Below are 21,547 nucleotides of genomic sequence, written 5' to 3'. Positions count from 1 at the left end.
GGCTCGCCAGGATGGTGGGTAGCGTGCCCAGCGGATGGATGAGGAAAATTCTCCTCTTCCTAGTCCTGCTGACTGGGGTCCTTCTCATCGCCATGTACGCACACGCTCCGCCGCTTGTTTCACTTCAGCCCTTCTCGTCGCGACGGTGAGTACATCATTACAACGCGTGCGTGTCCATAAGTGTCTACATTTTGCCCTCTCGTCACCTATTAACTCTTTGCACTCCGATATTTTGATAATTCGAGCGATTAACAGCGTTGAACACAAGTCGCTTCCAAAAATAGAAACTGATCTTCTGACACAAATTTACGAATGCTTAAAATTTGATCCATGGTCCACTAAATATTTCGGTTAGTATAAATGCAAAGGCAAGGTGTCTGGTTACTAGAAATCATATTTAGAGCTGTAAGCCGACTCTTAAGCTAGAGACTCAAGAAACCTCGAGTTGATTCGATTTAAATTCGTTGAAATGGAGTGTTCGTCTGCCCCCTAAGTGCAGTGGCGCCAGCAGAGTGCAAAGAGTTAATCTCAGTTGGACGCCTCGATTGAACCTTAATTCGCCACTGTCCGAGAATCTAATTGATCCGCGATTCCCATCCAACCGACCAAAGAACGCAAGATTTCGATTGTCTCTCGCCAGTGTCGGTTCCCTCCTCGCCACCTAAACATTCAAAACGTTTCGACCCGCGATCAACTGTTTTATTAGCCACATGTTGAAACTTTTGTTACCGCCATCTTTCTGTTTTCTTTTTCATTTTTTGTTAATTACCTCGCACTTCCGGTGACTCTGTGCGCATCAAAGACTGAAGGAGTTGCAACGAGGCTTGGTTACTTTCCTGGTCGGTAATGAAAGCACGAAGAGACCGGAGGAACGGCTCTACGAGTATCTGGAAGAGCCTAGGTAACGTCTCCCTCGCCGAGGGGTGAACCCATACTTGCTAAACCTTTCTTTGTTCCTGAAATCTCCGCACCACCCTTCATACGCGAACTTATACCCCATGGAACGAAGATTTCTCTCATTCGCTTTTGAACTCGTCTAGGGCACCAGCTCGACGTCTGCTTTCCCCACGGGTCTCCTGCATGTTCAGCGCTGAATTCACTCCTTCTCTGTTTCTCTCCGACGATCTGGCTGACGTTCTTAATCGTCGATCAACGATTGCGAACGAACAAGGAGGGATCTATAAGGTAGCCCACGACGAGGCCACAAGGCTGGCTTTGTTCGTTTGAACATTGTTCGACGATGTTTGACGGGGTGAAGACAGTCAACGATCCGAGATAGATTTGACTGTGTCGGTGGTGGAGATTTTCTACTTCCTCCATTCTCTGGTTTGTCTAAATATTCCATGGATCGTATCTTAGCGATTGGAACTGATGAGGATGTAATTAAATACAGACATACCCTGAAATCGCGAAGATGAGGATGTTATAAATACTATTGCTCGTTTCCTAAAGATTCTCCATCTTCGTAAATGTTTTTTTTTTACTTGAAATAATTAGAGAATGCAAGCCTCACATAAATTACTTTACTCGAAAATTACTCAACTTCCTTTGCGTAAAAGTTGCACTTGAAACTCACCGAACGAGTTACTTGTGCCAGAGGGATGGGGTAATGCGCCAATAAATTATAACCGGACCGTGACAATATTATTAACGAATCGCGAACGCAAAGAGTCACTTTTCAGAACGATGTATTACTCGAAATTGATTGGATGTATCGCAGTGGCGTAACGAGACTGACGTTACTACTTGCAAATAGCCGTTGCGTCGCATGAATATTTATTAGCTCGATGTTATCTGTTCAATGGCGGTGTATGTTCCACGTTGTTTTACAAAGGCGACTGGGTTACCAGTTTGATCCTCTTCCATTTCTTGTTCGAGCTCTGCTCTCCATCTTCCGAGAAATGTTCCAATCACTCTGTTTGTGTCTCGTTCAGCGTTTCTTCTGCTCCATTTTCTTGCGATCTCCACATTCGTCGAGAAACAGGAAACGCGTATTACACGAAGAAACCATCGTTCAAGTTAGAATAAATGGCATACGCCTTCAATAGTAATTAGCATATTTGTTATCTCACGTTCAGCCTGGGTGGGCAAATTTAATTGGTCTAACAACGTATCATCTGAGTAAAAAAAAAGAAAAATCGTTAGGTAAATGTATGATGATACTGATGCTGAAGTAATTAATGAAGTAATTTCGAAAACCGCTCTGTTAGGGTTTTCTGGCTTTACCAATTTTTCTCCTCTCTTCTCGCAGTATTTAATCTAGTCTGGCAACAGGTTACTCTCCTCAATTTATTCTTTCGACGATAAAGCATTCAGTATATTAGCTCTACACCCTTTCTAGCGCGTGCTTCCTTCTCCGTCCACCAATAACTTACACTCAACTCGCTGCGTCTGTTCATTATGTATATAAACATTTTTAATTACAGTTTGTGTACAGCTTTTGTATGCCACCCACTGTTCTCCCTACTCTTACTCATTTATCGTCGCGAATTGTCAAAAGCCGACGGGAAAGAAATCGAAAATAATCATGGAGTGGCTCGATGTCCTTGAGACTCGAATCGAGAACCACTAGGAAGATAAAACAGTATTAACTGCCATTAACTACCAAATAATAGTATGCAAACCACCTGTTCTTTACTATGCATTCTCATTCCGCTTCTCTCAGCTCGTTGGTCGATTCTGTAGAGATAAGTGAAGCGCTATAGTCGGAGCAAAATTTGGTGAATGCTCAAGGCCAGTGAGCGAACTGAATCTGGATTTGCACAAAGATATTGCTTAATTTTCAACGCTTCTACCTAATGCATCGATGCAGACGAGCAACTACAAAGATAAGACTAGCATCTAACGTGGTTAGTAGCGGGGGAGGTGGCCTTGAACGAACCAAGATCAAGTTTAATCCGACTATAGCCTCCCTTATCGCCGTGAACTCAGTATACGCGTGCACGTTCTCGTAAATGATCGTACGCGACCAATCGCTGGCGTGACAGTTGGACAATTGAAAATTCTGAAATGTTTATACCCGTTTCGCGGATCGCAGGACGTTTCAGAGCCCGTGGTCCTGGGCGTGCGTATCTGGCCGCTGCGAGAGGAGAGCAGTGAGATCCTCGCGCACCTCTCTGGCAAGCTGCATCGCTCTTTGCGGCGGAAACAGTCGACTGCTTTGGCCCAGACCTACGGGAAACGTTCTTCTAGGCGAGGACAGCATCATCATACACCACCAACAGATAGAGCTCGTCACCATCAACACCTACGATCATGAAACGAAGAATCTGTTGGAGCACGCCAAGGATGTCTTCATCGGTGAGCGTACGACGTGAATTTATCTTTAGAAGCCTGACACATTCGTGACGCGAATCGATAGACTTGGACGCGGGTCACGAATCTAACCCAGACCTAATCCATCCCTAACGAAGGCATAAATCTGACCTACATCTAACGCGATCGTACGATTAACTTGGACTTTAGATCAGACACGTAAGCTACTCTATATTTAACGTAGCCTCGCGACTAACTTGGAGTGAACGGAGAACTGTTTCGGGAAACTCGTTACTTATTCATGCATGGGATATTTCTAACGTGAACGAAAAATATGTTTCAGGAAACGTGAGGAGCCTGGTGAAGGTAGCAAACGCAAAGAGCAGGTCAGGTTTGGACAGTTTCGTGATATATATAAGCGCTGGAAGCTCCCGACCGGTTGGACCAGGTTTGGATACGGACGAGTCCTACACTCTGGAGCTGATACCCAAAGGAAAAATTTTGGAGGGTCGAATAACCGCGAAGAGTTACTTCGGAGCGAGGCATGGTTTGGAAACGCTTGGACAGATGATCTGGTGGGACGAAACCGCTGGAAGGGAGGGTGCTCTGAGGGTCCTGGCTCGCGCTTCCGTGGAGGATAAGCCAACGTTTCCCTATAGAGGACTCCTCGTCGACACTGGCAGGCAGTTCTTCCCCGTCGAACGACTGAAACGAGTGATCGATGGAATGGCTGCCTCAAAGCTGAACACGTTCCATTGGCACCTCACCGACTCGCAGAGTTTTCCCTTCGACTCGGCTCAGTTCCCCGAAATGGCCAGATGGGGCGCCTACAGCGGAGATCAGATCTACACGCCCGACGACGTCAAGGATCTAGCGGATTACGCGAGGATCCGCGGCATCAGGGTGCTGGTGGAGATCGATTCTCCTGCCCACGCGGGGGCTGGATGGCAATGGGGTGAGTTGAGAATCTTTGCTCGATGGTCCAGTCAAGAAGATGAAAGGAAACGGAAGCGTTAACCTTTGACTGACAGACAGGGATCAAAGCGGTTCGTGGCGTTCTTTGATCGTGAAAGTAACAATCGTCTGGGAGACCCTTTGTACATCCTGGATCTGCTTTTGCCGAGCTATGGGGAATTTATTTTTTAAATTGGCACTCCACTGTTTCGAAACGGGTTGATTTAACCAGTCGGCTGTGGCGTTCTCGTTTCAGAGCGCACACCTGTGTGCGTCGTAAGAATCAAGCTAAGACAGGCATAGTCGTCAAATACAAAGTAATATTGGATCGCAAAAACGGCTGTATATTAGCCTTATACTTGTACTTCTGCTACTCAAATTAATATGTGAAACATACTCTTAAATAACCAATGGTAACTAAATTTAACTATATATTAGCCTTATACTTATACTTCTGCTATATATCAGCCTTATATTAGGTTGTCCCGAAAGATTCTTTCGCGAGTTGCACTCAATTATTTGATGTGGTCGTGTTTATATAAATAGACAATCTAATTTCATAGATATTCATGTTGTAACAGTAATGGAGCAAAATGAATCGTGCACAATTCAATAATGTAACATAAAACATAAACTATTGTGCATGTATTACTTGTTAATAAAGCGAAAGAAACTTTTGGGACAACCTAATTCTTATACTGCTATTCAAATTAATATGTGAAACATACTCTTAAATAACCAATGGTAACTAAATTTTACGCATGACGAATATACTCGTAAATCACAGCTGACTGGCTAACATTGGCACAAGTAAAGTTGGAAGCGCTTGATACAGATCGACTGAATTATTCTCAGTTTTGGAGATAGAAGTTTGAGTAGAAGGTCTTTGAGTTGAAGATGCGGGGCCTTGATGTCAAGCAACTCTTGCTCGATAAAGTAGAAGTGTATTTGTTGGGTAGTGGCGTTTTGATCTAGATATGCTAGAGCTAGTCTAGCTAATCTTTGTTATAAGAAATGGTTATATAATTGGGTATTAAGCTTCAGGAATAAGTAATAACCCAAGAAAGAACCTCCTTAAAACTCCTTGAGACTAGAGTTGAAGGGGTTCTCGAGCACCCGTCCTCGATGAATTGCATAACGATGAAAGGGCTAGTTGTTACAATCACCGCGCCTTTGACTGGATCGAGGAACCAAGAAGAGGAACTAAGAGGTTACAGGCTTTAGAGCTCTGTGTCAGAACTTACAGTAATCATCTCCTCTAAGAGGAACCTTCAAACCAGTCTCAGGATGAATATCTGCTACCCGCTGAATTACCACTAAAGAACAAATTCACTTCTACTTCTCTGATAAATAAATCCTCCACGATCAAAGAAATTAAATCCTTTTAACGATACTTTGGCCTCTACAAAAAGAAAGGCAGCCTATTTCGATCACCTTATCCCGTATTGTCTCTGCTCGCCAGTCTTACTGACCTCGATAGTCGTTCAAAAACGCGCTCGAAGTCGCCTTTAACGGTTCACGGAGCAATTTGCCTCGTTCAGGGACGGAGTACGGATACGGGGAGCTGGCACTCTGCGTTGATCAACAGCCATGGTCGTCGTATTGCGGCGAGCCGAATTGCGGCCAGTTGAATCCCATCAACGAGCACTCCTACAGAATATTGGAGGGGCTGTACAGGGAGCTGCTGGACCTGACCGAGATCCGCGATATCGTGCATCTTGGCGGCGACGAGGTGAACCTGGACTGCTGGGCACAGTACGGGAACATAACGGCAGCGATGCAGGCGCAGAACATGACGGATCACCACGCCATGTGGGCTGAATTCGAGACCAAAATGCTGCAGAGGCTGGTCAAGGCCAATCGCGACGAGACGCCAAAGGCCGTGATCCTGTGGAGTTCTCCATTGACGAAGAGGCCTTACATAACGATGTACTTCGATCCTAAGGTCCACGTGATTCAATCTTGGGGCGGAAGTAACTGGCCAGAAACGACGGATCTTCTGGACGATGGATTCAGGGTGATCTTGTCGCACGTGGACGCTTGGTACTTGGACTGCGGTTTTGGGAGATGGAGGGAAACCGGGGAAGCCGCCTGCGGCGAGTACCGTACCTGGCAGACGGTCTACAATCATCGTCCCTGGAGGGATTACCCTCAGCAGCATCTGAATCTAGTTCTCGGCGGGGAGGCAGCGATCTGGAGCGAGCAGACCGGTGACGCGTCTCTAGGACCTCGACTATGGCCTAGGGCGTCAGCTCTCGCCGAAAGATTATGGTGAGAGGAGCCTGCAATTTTAAATGTGTCATTCCATGCCATATCGGACATTTTTTGGGGGTAACGGTCTAGATGACGCCTTTGGCGGTTGTAGTATATAGAACAGGTCTGAAATTTCAATCATGACTCCAAAAAGTATCCGATTTGACATAACATGATCCTCTTGCAATACAATATACGTATTTCTACAACTTGTTTATTTAACCTCCACCTGTCTTGATCTTTTGTTCCAGGAGCGACATGCCAACCAACGGCTACTCCACGGACGAAAACGTGTACACTAGGCTAGCCGCTCACATGGAGCTTCTCGCGAGTCGGGGATTGAAGACGGAGGCTATGTGGCCCCAGTGGTGTTCTCAGAATCCCGGGAAATGTCTCTGACCATTCGTTAGCTCGAAACTGATCGCTGAATCGTTCAATTCGAATCGTAGTTGCGATGGTCTCTTGGAAGGGAAACGTTGCAAGAAGCGATTCCGTTCGCCATCTTCGGATCACCTGGCGCGATTGGATACCGTCTCCGTGCCACTCTGTAACATCCATGATGGCAGAAGCTCGTCGCGTGTCGCGATCGTGACGAGCGCGATGTTACCGAGCCACCGAATATCGGTAGTTCCCCGATAACGTTTCTGTAATTTCGAATAACAAGTAATCGTTCGTGTACCGGTAGGGCTGTCAATGGTGCAACGTCGATCCAACGTTGATTACGTGGGAAACGTAAGACGACCTAGAGACGTGGAGAAATAAATAATACTCCTGAGAACGTGTCTAGGCGACACGATAGAGCACCGATCAACAGTCGATAGACTAAATTCCTTGAGAACTCGCGTTGAGTGCGTGGCACGAAGGGTTGGGTTAGAAAGGAGATGTAGTTTAGTGGAGATTTACTTAACGAAGAGAGAAGGGAAGGAACTTTTCGAGCGTTTCTCTGGTTTGCCAAAGAATCACAGGCACAATACAGTCATCTTTCTTGTTTTCATGGAAAAGGGCGCGGACTACTCGATACTCCTGATCGTATGGGATACATGACATAAAACACTATGGTAAATTAACGTCAATTTCGAGAATTCACGAGCGCGGGTCTCGCGTAAACGCTCTGTTGTAGCTCGATGCCATACTTTTCGTTCGAAGTGCCTTTCCAATTGTAATCTACTCGTGGCGCGTGATGCTGCATCGTTGTTGTTGCACGATTCAAGCGTAAACATCGTGCCCGTTCCTAAGTGTCTCGGATACCGAGAGTATCATCGTCCCTCACAGGTTCGGTATTTAGGACAAAAATTGGACAGCGTCCATATAGCAGGTGCCTCGGCTAACGACACCTCTTTGAATATCTTTTTAACCCAAATTTCATTTAAAACAATCCCCACAAATAACAATGCCTTCATATTCCAAGCCTCGCAATACCACTGAGCCTTCAAGCACGAGAATAAACTCAATCCTAATTCCTGTTAATAAACTTGCTTGAACTCTACAATTCACAATAATAGGAAAATCATTTAACGAATGAACTCATCCCACAGATACCAGTCTAATAAAGTATAAATAAAGATGCTCAGAGCGGTGACGTCACGTGAGACACCCTGTACAAACCCTAAACTGCGAAGACATTTAACAAAAGAGCATAATTCTTCACCTCGATTCCTTTGGTATTCGTCTCGTCAGAGAACAAGCATACCATCTCGTCGGACGACACCGAAAATAGAAAATGGAGCCATTCGCGCAAGCTTCTTTGTTTAAACTGCCAAGTCTAGATTCTACGTAGAATTCATTAAAGATTCGGAGAAGAGCGATGTCGTTTGCATTAGGCAATTTACGCTAGCGAATCGATGATTCATTGGTCACTCATGTTCATTAAAACAATACAGGTGTTTCGATATTGGCGAGATTTGTTTCAACAATCATTCGAACAAGTCGCACGAATGGCTACTATTTCTTATTGTTTGCCAATATTGAATCCATTGCTGAAGCAAGATTCGCCATTGAGGAAACATGATGTACATTACCAACGGGTGCGGGAGTTTTATGAAAGGATTTTAAGAACAGAGAAGATAGGAATATGAGATTCTCACTTTGCTTTTTGCACCTAGAGAGGTACAAAATAGGCGTGGATTGGAAACTACAGAGAACTTTATTTGATATACGTTGCGTACACATAAATTCATTTTAAAGCGATACATGATTGTAAAAAGTTTTATCGACATGCGGGTAACACTATCAAAATTTGCCAAGGTTTTTACTAATCCCACATTTGGCATACGAAATAAGAATAAAAACGTTGTACGTTCATTTGTTACAAAACGTTATAATATTTCTAATGTGAAGATATACCGCAAGTATTGTAACACGAGCTTCGAAGTGTGCCTGCAGCTGTCAGTAGTGGCCATTAATCAGAACCTTGATGTCTCGTATTACCACCCTACCCTCGCATTCCTACCTTCTCTACTTTACGCGTCATTTTCGCTCTCATTTCTACTCGTAGTTGACAGGAGACACTGTTAGAGCATTTATAGGACAAATTTCGAGAGGCGTTGTCGCGGATCGGTTAAATCCAGCGTCGATCGTCCATTTGGAATCGCGCTTGGTGTCCTTTACATGCAGGTTTCGAGCAGCGTTGGGCAAAATGCATGATTATGATTACCGAGTAATCAGTGAACGTTGAACAATAAAAATTGTAACGATGTTAGTTCTTCTGTCGTATCGTAGATAACGTGTCAGAGGGAATTTGAAATCTTCGAAACAGTAAAAAGAGAAAAAGAAACAGTTTTGTGAGACTGTTTCCTTTATCGTTTTGAAAATCTCAGAATATCAATCGGTGAACGTGATTAATGATCGATCAGTTTACCGATTTATGATTGCAGACTGTACGTATACTTTACGATTATCGATTAATCTAACTGTGGGTGATTATTGGAACAGTAATCACAAAGTAATCACTGCCCAACTCTGGTGTCAAGGGAGGGAAACGTTTTTCTTATAATTGGAATGGAGTTTTCCCTTTGCTACACAAAATACCATACGGCCTATCGCGACAAAAGCCGAGGAGATTTGTAAATACGCGACTCACTTTTATGTAGGGAGCGATGGCGCCCAGAAACGAAAGAAAACACGTAGCTAAATAATTGAACGGGAGCGTAGATTGCGAGAGAAACGACGAATCGTCCTGTACTTACTGACACTTACCGACATCGATGGCTGTAAAAAAAAGAAGTGATTTTTAAGCTCGACCCATTGGATCCGCAAAATCATCCGATGCGTTTCGTTGCGGCTTGGCCAACGTTTGACCGCGTATAGAGATGTGCGAGATTTTGAATGGTGAACCGATACAATTACGAGAATTACTGCCGAGAAACGCGTCGACTTCGACTGCGCGCGGATGATTTCTCGAATCGATCCACGAGGAACAATCTGTTGTATAGCGTGGTTGGTGTAAGTTTAACATAAAACGAATTTTGAATACAAATAGCGTTCTTCGATGCCCTCGAACATCTCCCCTCTCCCAATCGAGTCACACCTTGTTTCCAGATTTATTTTCACGAGAACTTATCCCGAGGTATGTATTACTATTAATTCTTGAAACTAATTTTCTTCTAATTTTTACCATTCTTACTTAGTTCGTACTTGATTTAAAATCGGTGCTCAATTTATTTTTGTCTACAGAAAATCAATCTTAATAGATTTGTCCAGTACCTTATACCGAGTGCAATATTATAGCGAGCTCCATCAATATTAACCGTGAATACACTCGAGAGTATACATCGGCCATCAAGCTTTTGATGGATGGCGCACATGGCGGGCAATCGATTACATTATTATAATATATTTGTCTTCTGCACTGTGTTACATTGGGTAATAAGTAATTTCATTATCCTATCCCAATGCATCTGATCGAGCGTTATGTTTCTAATAACTTAAAGTTGCAACAATTATGTTATTTCGTATACACAACCTGTACATAGAATTCAAATGTTGGCTTCGTTCGTTTCATTAGATGTTGCAATACAAAAATAAGAAAAATTCAATGGTATCACGTATGATATTTTTTGTCATATTATGACGTAGGTACAAGACGCCATTATTATTGTCGTTATTGACAAAATTGCCCCCAAAGACGCATACAAATAATGAAAAAGAGTTGACGTAAACACATCAACTAATTGATCTCTGTTCCATGATCTATAACCACCCTGCTCCTCGGTAAAGTGTATAATTCTGTATTTTTCTCCAGAGATTTATTTGTTTTTCGTTGTAGCACCCGTGTATCTGCTTATCTTTACACAAAGCTTCTCAAAGTAGTTCCCAAAATAACTTCCATCCGATTCCGCATCTATAGCCTTTTATTATCTCTAGATCGCTTGTTTGAAATATATAAACGCTCACGTTACGGGATTCCATAGCGTTTTAGCCTGTATTTTCTATTCCCGCGAGTCTTTCTATACATGAACCGAATTCTTCTATTCTGAAACGTTTCGAAAATGGTCGAGCCACAGCTTGGAGTGCTCGTCGCTACAGTTAATCCCCTTGGCTGACGCATGGCGGACTCTTTCCAGTTCGTGGTCAGCCCGTCCTTCCCCAGGTGACTATAATAAGAGGAAAACGGAGGGCGAGGCACGATTTTGTAAACAACTTCGTCGTTGCCATCAGCGTTCACCAGTCGCCTCACTTTAATCCCAGATATCGGAAGGCTCGCGTCGCGCGGACTTAAACAGGAATGCTTAGAACGTCTCTGCGTCGAGTTTCTACCGCGTTTAAAGTTGCCGAATATGGTTCACTGAGAGATTATTTCGCTTTCTATCGACGTCTCCACGGGACACGTTGAGGTGTTTCTCGCTTTGTAAAAGGAAACTCGCGAGGATCGCGATGACAGCGACGGAAATCGAACCGGAAACCGAGGCCGACGTCGCGTCGATGGACCGCTTCTTCTTGGAGCAGAAGGAGCAATGCGATCGACTGCTGGCAGAGTGTGAGTGCATTGCTGTCAGAACCAAACAGAACTCTTATCTAGATACTGTCTTCATATCTGTGTACATAAAATAGCGAACACACGATGGCGAATGCCTTTTTCGTAGCAAAGAATCACGAGGACATTATTTGAGAGTTTATTTCAAGTGAAGGGTTTCAGATATTTTTCTTTATTATTTACGTTTCAATTCACTCTTTTTTCTAGCCTCTGAATTTTTTAGAATCTTTCCTAAAAACATTCAGTATTTTACATCGGAAACGAACAAAACTCTTATCTAGATACAATTTTCAAGCCTGTGTAGATAAAATAGCTAACGCTTGATAGTGTGTATCTCTTTCTGAGCAAAGAGTATTTGGGGGTTCATTCGTATAAGCGAAAGGTTCCAAACATTTTTCTCTATTATCTCTTTGCACTCGAGGTCTTTTTTTTTAGTATCTACCAGCAACTCGAGATGCTTTCTTAGCATTCTATTGCCACGAATGCTAAGCTATCGAGATTTGAGAATCAGACTACCTTTATCTCACCGACAATCATTTTATTGACATTTCGAGTTCCAAAGAAATTAAACCTAAAGAAACATTATTGCTGATAAATTTGGTGCGTGAAACCTAATGGTTACTGAGAGTCACCTCTCGAGTGCAAAGGATTATAATAGTACAGATCTTTCCTGGAAAAATTCAATACTTTACAACACAGACAATTTATAAATTTCGAACAGATCACAACGCTACGATGGAAAATGGTAGCCTTGGGATACAATTTTGCCACTGTCCACCTTACTTCGATGGACTGCTTTGCTGGCCATATACGAAATCCTTGTCGATGGCTGTTCTGCCATGCCCTCCTGTAATGGAGTCCTCTAGGACCACCTTGGAGTCGAATAACCGAGGTGTCGCGATAGCCACCAAGGTTTGCATGGCGAACGGCCAATGGTACAAAAATTCGATGGAGATCCCGTGGAGTAACTACAGCCTCTGCGATTTGGGAACCAAAATGACCAATTCTCGAGACTACGGGAGGTTCGAGTTCTTGTTAGACGTAAGGATAACTAATATTCAGGTGTTAGGAGAAATTAAGGACCTCTCTTAAGGTGGCAGGACCAAATGAGCAGAATCATATGGGACTTAGTAGCATATTTAGTACTTATTTTATACTAATTTGTGCCACCAAAAGAAGTCTACCTCGTACCGTATTCGAAAAAATCGGGGCACTGCTAGCTTAATATTAAGCTAGTGACTGAAAATGTTACAAATTAATATAAATAAAAAAATCAAAGCGGATACATCTAGTACTGAATTTGTACTAATTTGTACCACTAAAAGAAATTTTGTACCTGTTATCGTTTTCAAAAAAATCGTAATATTAATATTAAGCTAGCAGCGCCACGATTTTTTCGTAAACGGTAACAGGTACAAAATTTCTTTTGATGGTACAAATTAGTACAAATTCAGCACTAAATGTATCTACTTTAATTTTTTCATTTTTATTAATTTTGACGTGTGGTCCTGCTAGCTTAATAAAGCTAGCAGCGCCACGATTTTTTCGAAAACGGCACGAGGTACAAAATTATTGTTGGTGGTACAAATTAATACAAAATAAGTACTAAATATTCCACTAAATCCAATATGATTCTGTTGATTTGGTCCTGCCAGCTTAAGAGAGATAAATTAAGGTTCTTTTTGAATGCCCGTATGAAAACGGCCTTCACTTTTACAGAAATGGCTGCCTATCGTTAGAATCGTGTCGCAGATCGGATACACTACATCCTTCGTCATGCTGGTCGTCGCGATGGTCGTATTTTCTCTACTGAGGTAGTTATAGTTTTGCAATCGTGTAAAAACTTGTCTGTATTAAAAATAAAACCTTCATACTCGTTCCCATTTTTATATCTCGGAAAGTAGATTAATCCTTTGAGGACAGAATTGAAAATATTTTACTTAACGCATTTTTATTTTTACAAATTTTTTCCATATAATGTCCACTATAATGTCGCGATTATAGGAAGCTGAGAAACCCAAGAAACAGACTGCACATGCATCTGTTCTCCTCGTTTATAATGAGAGCGTTCATGGCGCTGATCAGAGACTGGATCTTTGTCGACGGGGTGAGGTTCGCCGTGGACGTCGTCTACGTCGACGGGAAGGACGCGTTCATCAAAGAACGAAGCGTAGGCATGCCAGAAAATCCTTGAAAGAAACGGAGGAGAAATCGTTTGAAAATGACGCGACACTGAAACGATCAGTTTCAGACGTTGGTGTGCAAGACCATCACAAGTGCGTGGCAGTATTGCATCGTCGCTAATTATTCCTGGATCCTGATGGAGGGCTTATACCTGCACAATCTCGTTGTCCTGGCATTTTCCGCAGACAGTGCAGCGATCAACTTGTACATCCTGATGGGCTGGGGTGAGATTCAGATTTTATCCTTGTAAGAGGGTAGTTTTTATGTATTAGGTTGTCCCAAAAGTTTCTTTCGTTTTATTAATAAGTAGACTGCGGATCTTTATGCATTTATAGGAAATTTGAATGTGCAAGAAACTACAAAATGCAAGCTATTAGGTGGACTGGAAAGTAATGTCGTTTCTTTTACATTAAATTCAAAGAAATTTTTTATAAATTTCTATTTTTCATTATTAATTGTATAATCGCTCCCGTTATCAATAGCCTTTTACCATCTAGTGTGCAAATTGCCAATGCCAGATCGATAAAAATCAATGAGCTGATGAACGATAAACAAGTATTTAAAATTGCAAGAACGACATTATTTTTCGGTTCACCTAATATATGCAAGACTATAATATAATAAAGATTGAAAGTAAAGTTCATGTTATAATATTTGCAGAATAAAATAAGTTCCTATTTAGGTTCAATTTTTGTAGGCACGTTACCCGAAGATTTTATTTTGCATAAAGATCCGCAGTCTATTAATAAGTAATACATACACAATATTTTCTGTCTAATGTTACATTATTGAATCGTGTACGATTCATTTTGCTCCATTAATGTCACAACACCAACATCTAAGAAATTAGATTGTCTATTTATATAAACACTGCCACACAAAATAATTTAGTGCAAATTACGAAAGAAACTTTTAGGACAACCCAATAGTATCCGCGCCTCTCATACCCAACTATAAGGAGTCTAAGGAGAACACGAAACGAAAGGGACGGGATTGGTCGTATAGGTAAAGCGGTCGACTGTGGATCCGAGGATCGTGGGTTCGAATCTCCGTGGCTTATTTGTCGTTTAGACTCCTACATTAATATTTCTCATGGTTTACTCTTTATTTGAAATTCAAGGATTGCCTGTTTTCGTGGTGGTTCCTTGGATAATCATCCGTGCAACGATGGAGGACACGCTTTGTTGGACCACCCACGAGAATCCCTCTTTGTTCCTCCTTATCAGCATACCCATCATGATATCGACCTTCGTGAGTACTACGAATCTTAAAATTCTCTAAAAGATGGTCAAAATTATTATCCGACTATTATGAACAACGAGTAGAAGGAATACTTGATAAAACGATACAATTTTGCCCATCTCTCGATGAGCCCTGTCCTCGATCTTAACTTGGAAACGTCCAAGTTTCTCAAGGCTAATTTCGATTCAGAAAATTGCAGCAATCGATAACCCAATGAAATAATTCCGAACCATTGATCAATGACTTGTTAGTTCAACTTCCTGCTGTTCATCAACATTGTGCGCATACTGTTCGTCAAGTTCAAGACCTCGGTGCATTTGCAGCGCAAGAAAATGCAGTACAGGTAAGTGGACATCCACTTTTGCAATTTTTTTTTAATCTACTGGAAAATGGAATTTATCATCTTTATGCAGCAGATGGGCCAAGTCCACCCTAGTCCTGGTGCCTCTTTTCGGAGCTCACTATACTCTCTTCTTAGGCTTCTCCTACCACAAAGATCGCCGCGTGGAACTCGTCTGGCTTTTCTGCGATCAATTCTTCGCCTCCTTCCAGGTATTACGTCTTCCTTCGGTCCACAAAATATGAACTAGAAATCAAAAACTTTCTGTCCCTTCAAAAACTGACTTTCATTTCCCAATTTCCAGGGTTCCGTCGTGGCTTTACTCTACTGTCTGCTGAACATGGAAGTCAGAACGGAAATAAAGCGAGCCTGGCGAGCCAGGTGGTCCAAGAAGTTCACATGTGGCGAATCGAGATCAAGAATCGGTAACCACTGCAGACGATGCCCCGAATGCGACCATCCTACCGTCTCTGGCACGACCTTGAGGAATTTGTTCATGGTGCAGGTGGATAGAAGATCCAACGAGTATTAGTCAGAAAAGGTTCGAAGAACAACCTCCCAACTGGACCAGACTCCAGCCTCTGTGTTTTATTCTAATTATGAGTTAGAGTCATCTGTAAGCGACTCGATTACGTATTAAACTATCTTTTGTATGTAATGCATGGATAATTATGTACCACTTCATCATTAGAAATTGCAGGTTTACGCTTATAAAATGTTTTGCGAATTTTTTTTAGTAAAAAAGAGATGATAATCCGCAATCCACGACGACCCTGACATATGATACCCCTCTTTGCTAATAAAAGTAGATCATGAAATAAAATAGTTTGTTGATAACGTGATTGACATGGAAACATAATCCTTTGATTGTTGTTAGCTGTAGAACTATTATTGCCGCCGATAGCGTAGTGCCCACGTGCCTTCGACCATAATCTTTCTGCATTCGACTGGCTTCCCTACCGATAAAAGTGACGAGGAGCTTCAATGTACCATCAGCACTGAAATATTGATTAGGTTGCTGACGAGATGGCCTTGTCCGTGCTGCTACCTCGTGTTCGATCCATCGTACCATCGCATTGATCTACTACGTGTCATGCATGTACATTTGAAAATTTGCAAATTATTTTATTGATTTTTTCAGAAATTGTATTTTTTATTGTCTCATCTGTTATGATTTAACCTTTGGAGGAATAGAGCCACCCATTTTATTAATGTATTCAATCTTATTTCAGAGCCATCCATTTTATTAACGTATTCAAACATATTGAAAAATTTTCTTATTAACCCTTTGCACTCGGTAAGTTTAACAAATTTTATTAGTGACACCACTGCAGACATAAAGAATGTATGTATCAACGCTTCAAGAAAGTTATAAGAATTTATAATCAAGTCTAATAAAACCAAAAAAGACACGTTTCCAAAGTTACGCTATTTTATGTAATGCGATTCCTGTTCGCACATTTTGTGATGGCGCAGAGCGGAGAGGGTTAATTAACAAGCCTCCAGAAATAGTACGATCAGCATTAAAAATAAGTATGTAGTCATCGAAAACTCTTTGACAGCTCCTGAGGTTAGAGAATAATGTTTGAAATTTAAAGTCAATCATTTTCTATGGAACAAGGTGATAAAAACCACTGTCCAACCCCCTGCTTTCGAGACCACAGCTCTACGAAGTCGCGTGGCACGCGACAGGGTGAGATGGGGCGTCGAAAAGGCGGGGGCAGAGTAACGAACCGTGAACTATCTCATGACACTTGTAACCACCAGAAACATTAATCGGGAAGCAGTCGATTAGAGTGCGGCTCGCCTGGTCTCGTAACAAAGACGTAATCTGGGCCACGTGGCCGTCGTTGCATATTGCATAACACGAGGAACGTCAATTGCTTCACCCTTTGCTTCGCGTTCGCGACTCGCAATTTGTACCCAACAATTCGCGTGATTGAAATGCCGCGCGCTCGTATTTTCGATTAGAAAAACAACACCTTCGAGACGAAGGGTAACTTAAACATGCTGAAGGCGTCGCAAAAGATAAAGGATAAAGGAGATAATGGAAACGTGATAAACAAGGACAATAGCAGAGTATGGATTTGGAGGATCAGGTGGTAAAGGAGTAGCATCTGCGCCAGCGCCCCTAACATAATATTCTCTTCTCTTCATACTAACTTAGCTCTCGTGCAAGATTTTCCTCCTCCCCTGAAGAGTTTCTTCTTCATTTATATGTTTTCTCTACAAAGTGTTATTTTTATTTATACTTTCCTCCCTGCAAGAAACAGGAACCACAAGTGGTCCCAGCGAGAGTACAAAGTTAAAAAATGAATAACCACCCCCTATGAATGGCGCGTACCCTCAAAGCCTGATTTGTTCGCAATAAAACGAAAATAAAAGCTCATCCATTCATTGCAATCGTAAATTTCTCGCGCGAAGGAGGCTCGCGATAGTAGACAGAGGTCGACTCGACGTCCAGGAGCCCAGGGATGTCGCATGATCGATAAAATGGTCCACCCATCCGCAAATTCGCTTCCTATGTTCCATCGTGCGCGCCGCCAACAGAATGGCGGGCGGTTCTGGGCGTTCTTGCACCCCTATTCCAGCGATTCCATTGGAGTACGCCAGGGATGCTGTGAAACAGAGACAAACGAACGAGAAGCGAAGGGTGAACGACGAAGGGATGCTTCTCGAGGCGTGGTCTGAGGAATGGGGACGAGGAGATGATAGTCTGGTTTCTTTCCGGGGGTTGCAGCCTGCCCACACGGAAACCTGGAGATCTTATCAGAGGTGCTGTTGATTTCGTGGAGTGCTCATCCTTCGTAAAGACCATCGCGACGGACAGGTCGATTGGAAATTGAGAAACAGAAATATTAACGTACGTTGATATCTTTATCAGAGAAATAATATTTACCTAAGGGTTGTCGAAGTAGGACGACCGATGGATGAGAAGTGACCGTGGAGAACGGGGTGGCACTGGAAGATAACGCGCAGTTCCTGAAGACTACGCGCGGTGATTTGGAAAATAAGCTCCATCGTGAATATCGAACGGTTTTTGAAAATTGTTAGGACCATGCTTTGTGGTGGGGAACCTGGTGGCTTCTTGAAAGTGGGGATGAAAGTTCCAAAATGACTTTGAGGTGAGTACTCCTTCTTCGAGTGTTATTTTATTTTGTTGCTGTTTCGTTGAAACTAGTCGAATCTAACGTCCTTCTATGAGGAGAATCTTTCTTGAATGATACTTCTAAATTTATTTTTTCTATTCATTACCACGGACTTTATTGCGTCGAAAACGTTGGCGATCATTTTCACTTCAATCTACGACAATTAAAATATGAAAGTAAAAAGACTATGTAAAGGGTATAAGCCAGAATTATACCCTTTGAATTCTACCAAGTTTTAAATTCTCTTCGTTCCGCGACCATTTGACGCAGAATCGATGAAAATGGAGAATATTGATGACGTTTGAAATTTTACGACATCGTGAAAGATGCAGAAGGACGAGGACGACGTGAGATTAGGGATCGGATTTTATTGTCTTAGGTTAAAAATTGACAGCATGAGAACGATACTGTGACCACTTTAAACTCCTCCTGCTTTTATTCCTATTTAAAAAACAAATATTGTTGCAAACGCGTGTCACTGAGAGTCGAGCGACACAGGAATCTGACGAATATCTTGAAATATTAACGGAACCGCGAGTTGTCCATACGAATTGCCGGATTTACCATAAGAATCAGATTGAACGAGACTTGGGGTTGTTCTTCGTCAATAATTGAAGAGGGATTGGTCGTGTCTTATGCAGAATGGCAACGTTTTTTTCCTTTGAATAATGGAACGCTACCTTTCGTCGGGTTTCGTCGAATTGCTTGGAATTTAAGAGCCTCTTGGGGATTAGAACTATTCCTTCTTCAAGTATCCCTTCACACACTCACTGTAAACTATACCTTTTAAACATACCAATTACAATAATAATTACAAGTATATATTCGTAACTATCCTGAAAAGCGTATTTAATTGACGATTAATAAAAGAAATGCCACCAAACAGAGGAATTAAGAGAACCCCAGAGAATCAACCCTTCATCCTAACTTCGTTTCACGAGTGTGTAGAAAACATGCGTGGCAAATATTTGACCAGGTTATTATTTCTGGTGGGTAAAACCCCTCGTTCCTGAATTTCCACGAGTCCCATCGGGATTCAGCCGATTTTTGCCAGAAGGCACGTCGACTGCAATATTTTCGTGCCTCGCAGGGTGCACACATAACCAGGCAATCATTCGAGATACTACGCCAAAAGTTAATCGACCTTACAGACTCAGAAGTAACTCTGTTCCTTTCAGTCGAATTCGTTTCAAACGCGTAAGCGTCCCAAACGCTCGAAATTCGTTTATTAATCGAAACGAAATCTCCAGCGAATAGAATCAAAATTGAATTGCAGCACCGAGGCATGAAAATGGACGTTCCGCTCGCAACATCCGTTTCCTGCTATCCGAGCTTCCATCCACGGCGAAGATAAGAAGCTGGCCCCCTCGACATCGTCACAGTTCTAAGACAACTATTTCCCCAGGCAGGAAGCGTTAGAGGTTCACCCCGATTTTTTTTTAATAGAGGAGAACAGAGTTCGATGGCGAACGGTGGACACGGGATCGTCGTCAACGGAGTCGGTGCACCTGGTGTAGGCACCCTCTCGAGGGAGGAGAGACGAAGACGAAGAAGAGCCACGCAAAAGTACCGAACAGCGCATGCTACACGGTAAGATCTCGATTAAAATCCTAATTTTCAACGTTGATTCGTGGCAACAAGAAATATAAACGAATAATTGTTTTCTGGCACGATAGAATTGCTTGTACGCGACATTGGATTATTTTATTATCTCAATGGAATCGTCCGATCCGATTCTGGACTCCCTGCCTCGCAATTTGATTATGCTAAAGTGTCACTGAGCGGTGCAGATGTCTTGTCATGGTGTGGTTGCTCGCCCTGATAGCCTTTAACTGTTTCGTCACTAATACTCATTGTTCTTAACACTTTATCTACCGGGATATTTAGAAACAGTCTTTAATTCAACACTGTAAGTAGACAGCCATCGACACAGTAAATAAATTCGAATAGCTAAATACTGCGATTAAACAGCCTACAAATAGGCTTCCGGTAAATAAAGTATTAAAAACTTTGATATAAAATAAACTTTTTTTCTCATGCTACAATATAGAGAAAATATACTATCATTACGTTTTACTCTACTTCGTTAACAACTGTCTTACAACTGTCTTGAAAACATTTCATATTCAGGCCAAAGAAACTTCTATCCAAGTATCTAGGTTCGTCGATTCTCTTCGTATTGGAGTGATAATTAATTGATTACAGAGAGAGGGTCAGAGTGGAAGCTTTCAACCTGGCGTTCGCAGAGCTGAGGAAGCTCTTGCCAACCTTGCCACCCGACAAGAAGCTCTCCAAGATCGAGATCCTTCGACTGGCGATCTGCTACATCGCCTACTTGAACCACGTCCTCGAGGCTTGATAAGAAATGGAGTTAAATTTCATAGGGGGATTATATTTTTACAGAGCCTGTTTCACATTATACCAGACGAGTAAAAGGGCTACTAATTTTGCAATTTTATTATTGTTCGTTTACAGAATTTACTTTTGAGTTCCAAATCGTTTAAATGACAGATTTAAGGACCGCTTTATTGGACCTATTTACGTTTTATCAACGCTTTTTTAATTAATTTTATAGTCCTTTTTATCGCGTCATCTTACGTTTACGCATTGTTTACCACCATATGTTAACAATGTTTAGCGTGTTTGTTGTTAACGGAACGTATTTGCGTATTTACTGTATAAAAGTATTAATCGTCTGCACGTGTACTTAAATAAAATGTCTGCTTATTATGTTCAAACCATTTTATTGCTCGATATTCAGTGATGATAATCGTGCGTTTAGCTGGTTCAACATTATCAATAGCCGTATGGAAACTGCACGATCCATGAAAGCTAGACATTCGATAGGAAAGCTCGAGTGCAGCAATTCGGAATCGCCTAGAACTCTTAAATCAATCTTGTTTCGTGGATTAGCGAACCGTCCCGAGTTTGGTACCCCTGGGATTATCGCGCCCCACGTATCCTAAATCCTCCATTTCCCCACGCGGCTCTCGTCGCACTTGCGATTGAATGCAGACAGCACGAGGCAGGCAGTGTTGGCTGCCCAAGGTCACTCCCCTAACCGTGAATCACGTCGGTCACGAACATTAGTCGAACATATCGCGAGTATGATAAAAACCTGAAAATAACATTTGTTATCCAAGTATGTGGAATAATTTCTTTACGAGTACGTAGTGTACATTTACTCGAGTATGTGTA

The 21,547-nt window shown here is 42.2% G+C and overlaps 2 protein-coding genes across 7 annotated transcripts in view; both read left to right on the top strand.

Moving 5' to 3' along the window:
• The window catches only part of LOC128886387 (probable beta-hexosaminidase fdl), a 30,209-nt gene extending 21,510 nt beyond the window's left edge, over nt 1–8,699 (top strand). For 5 of the 6 annotated variants that reach the window (XM_054141230.1, XM_054141227.1, XM_054141229.1 and 2 more), the window contains 6 exons: nt 2–145; nt 803–901; nt 3,038–3,300; nt 3,599–4,210; nt 5,751–6,480; nt 6,714–8,699. In XM_054141230.1, the coding sequence (XP_053997205.1) occupies nt 12–145; nt 803–901; nt 3,038–3,300; nt 3,599–4,210; nt 5,751–6,480; nt 6,714–6,861 (1,986 nt within the window). In that variant the 5' untranslated portion in view covers nt 2–11 and the 3' untranslated portion in view covers nt 6,862–8,699. The remainder of the gene's footprint in view (nt 1; nt 146–802; nt 902–3,037; nt 3,301–3,598; nt 4,211–5,750; nt 6,481–6,713) is intronic. The other variant, XM_054141232.1, reaches the window with a different exon arrangement.
• Nucleotides 8,700–11,046: 2,347 nt separating this feature from the next.
• LOC128886405 (secretin receptor-like) lies at nt 11,047–19,797 on the top strand. The gene is made up of 10 exons (XM_054141278.1): nt 11,047–11,437; nt 12,156–12,475; nt 13,154–13,248; nt 13,439–13,604; nt 13,686–13,842; nt 14,739–14,869; nt 15,112–15,203; nt 15,274–15,412; nt 15,505–18,325; nt 19,626–19,797. The coding sequence occupies exons 1-9, from the start codon at nt 11,335–11,337 to the stop codon at nt 15,730–15,732; spliced, it is 1,431 nt and encodes a 476-aa protein (XP_053997253.1). The 5' UTR covers nt 11,047–11,334; the 3' UTR covers nt 15,733–18,325; nt 19,626–19,797.
• Nucleotides 19,798–21,547: the final 1,750 nt, after the last annotated feature.

The sequence above is a fragment of the Hylaeus anthracinus genome, unplaced genomic scaffold, assembly GCF_026225885.1.
Source record: "Hylaeus anthracinus isolate JK02 unplaced genomic scaffold, UHH_iyHylAnth1.0_haploid 11982, whole genome shotgun sequence".
Classification (NCBI taxonomy): Eukaryota; Metazoa; Arthropoda; class Insecta; order Hymenoptera; family Colletidae; genus Hylaeus; species Hylaeus anthracinus.
Note: the sequence above shows the minus strand (reverse complement) of the source record. Positions and strands in the feature narration are given on the sequence as shown.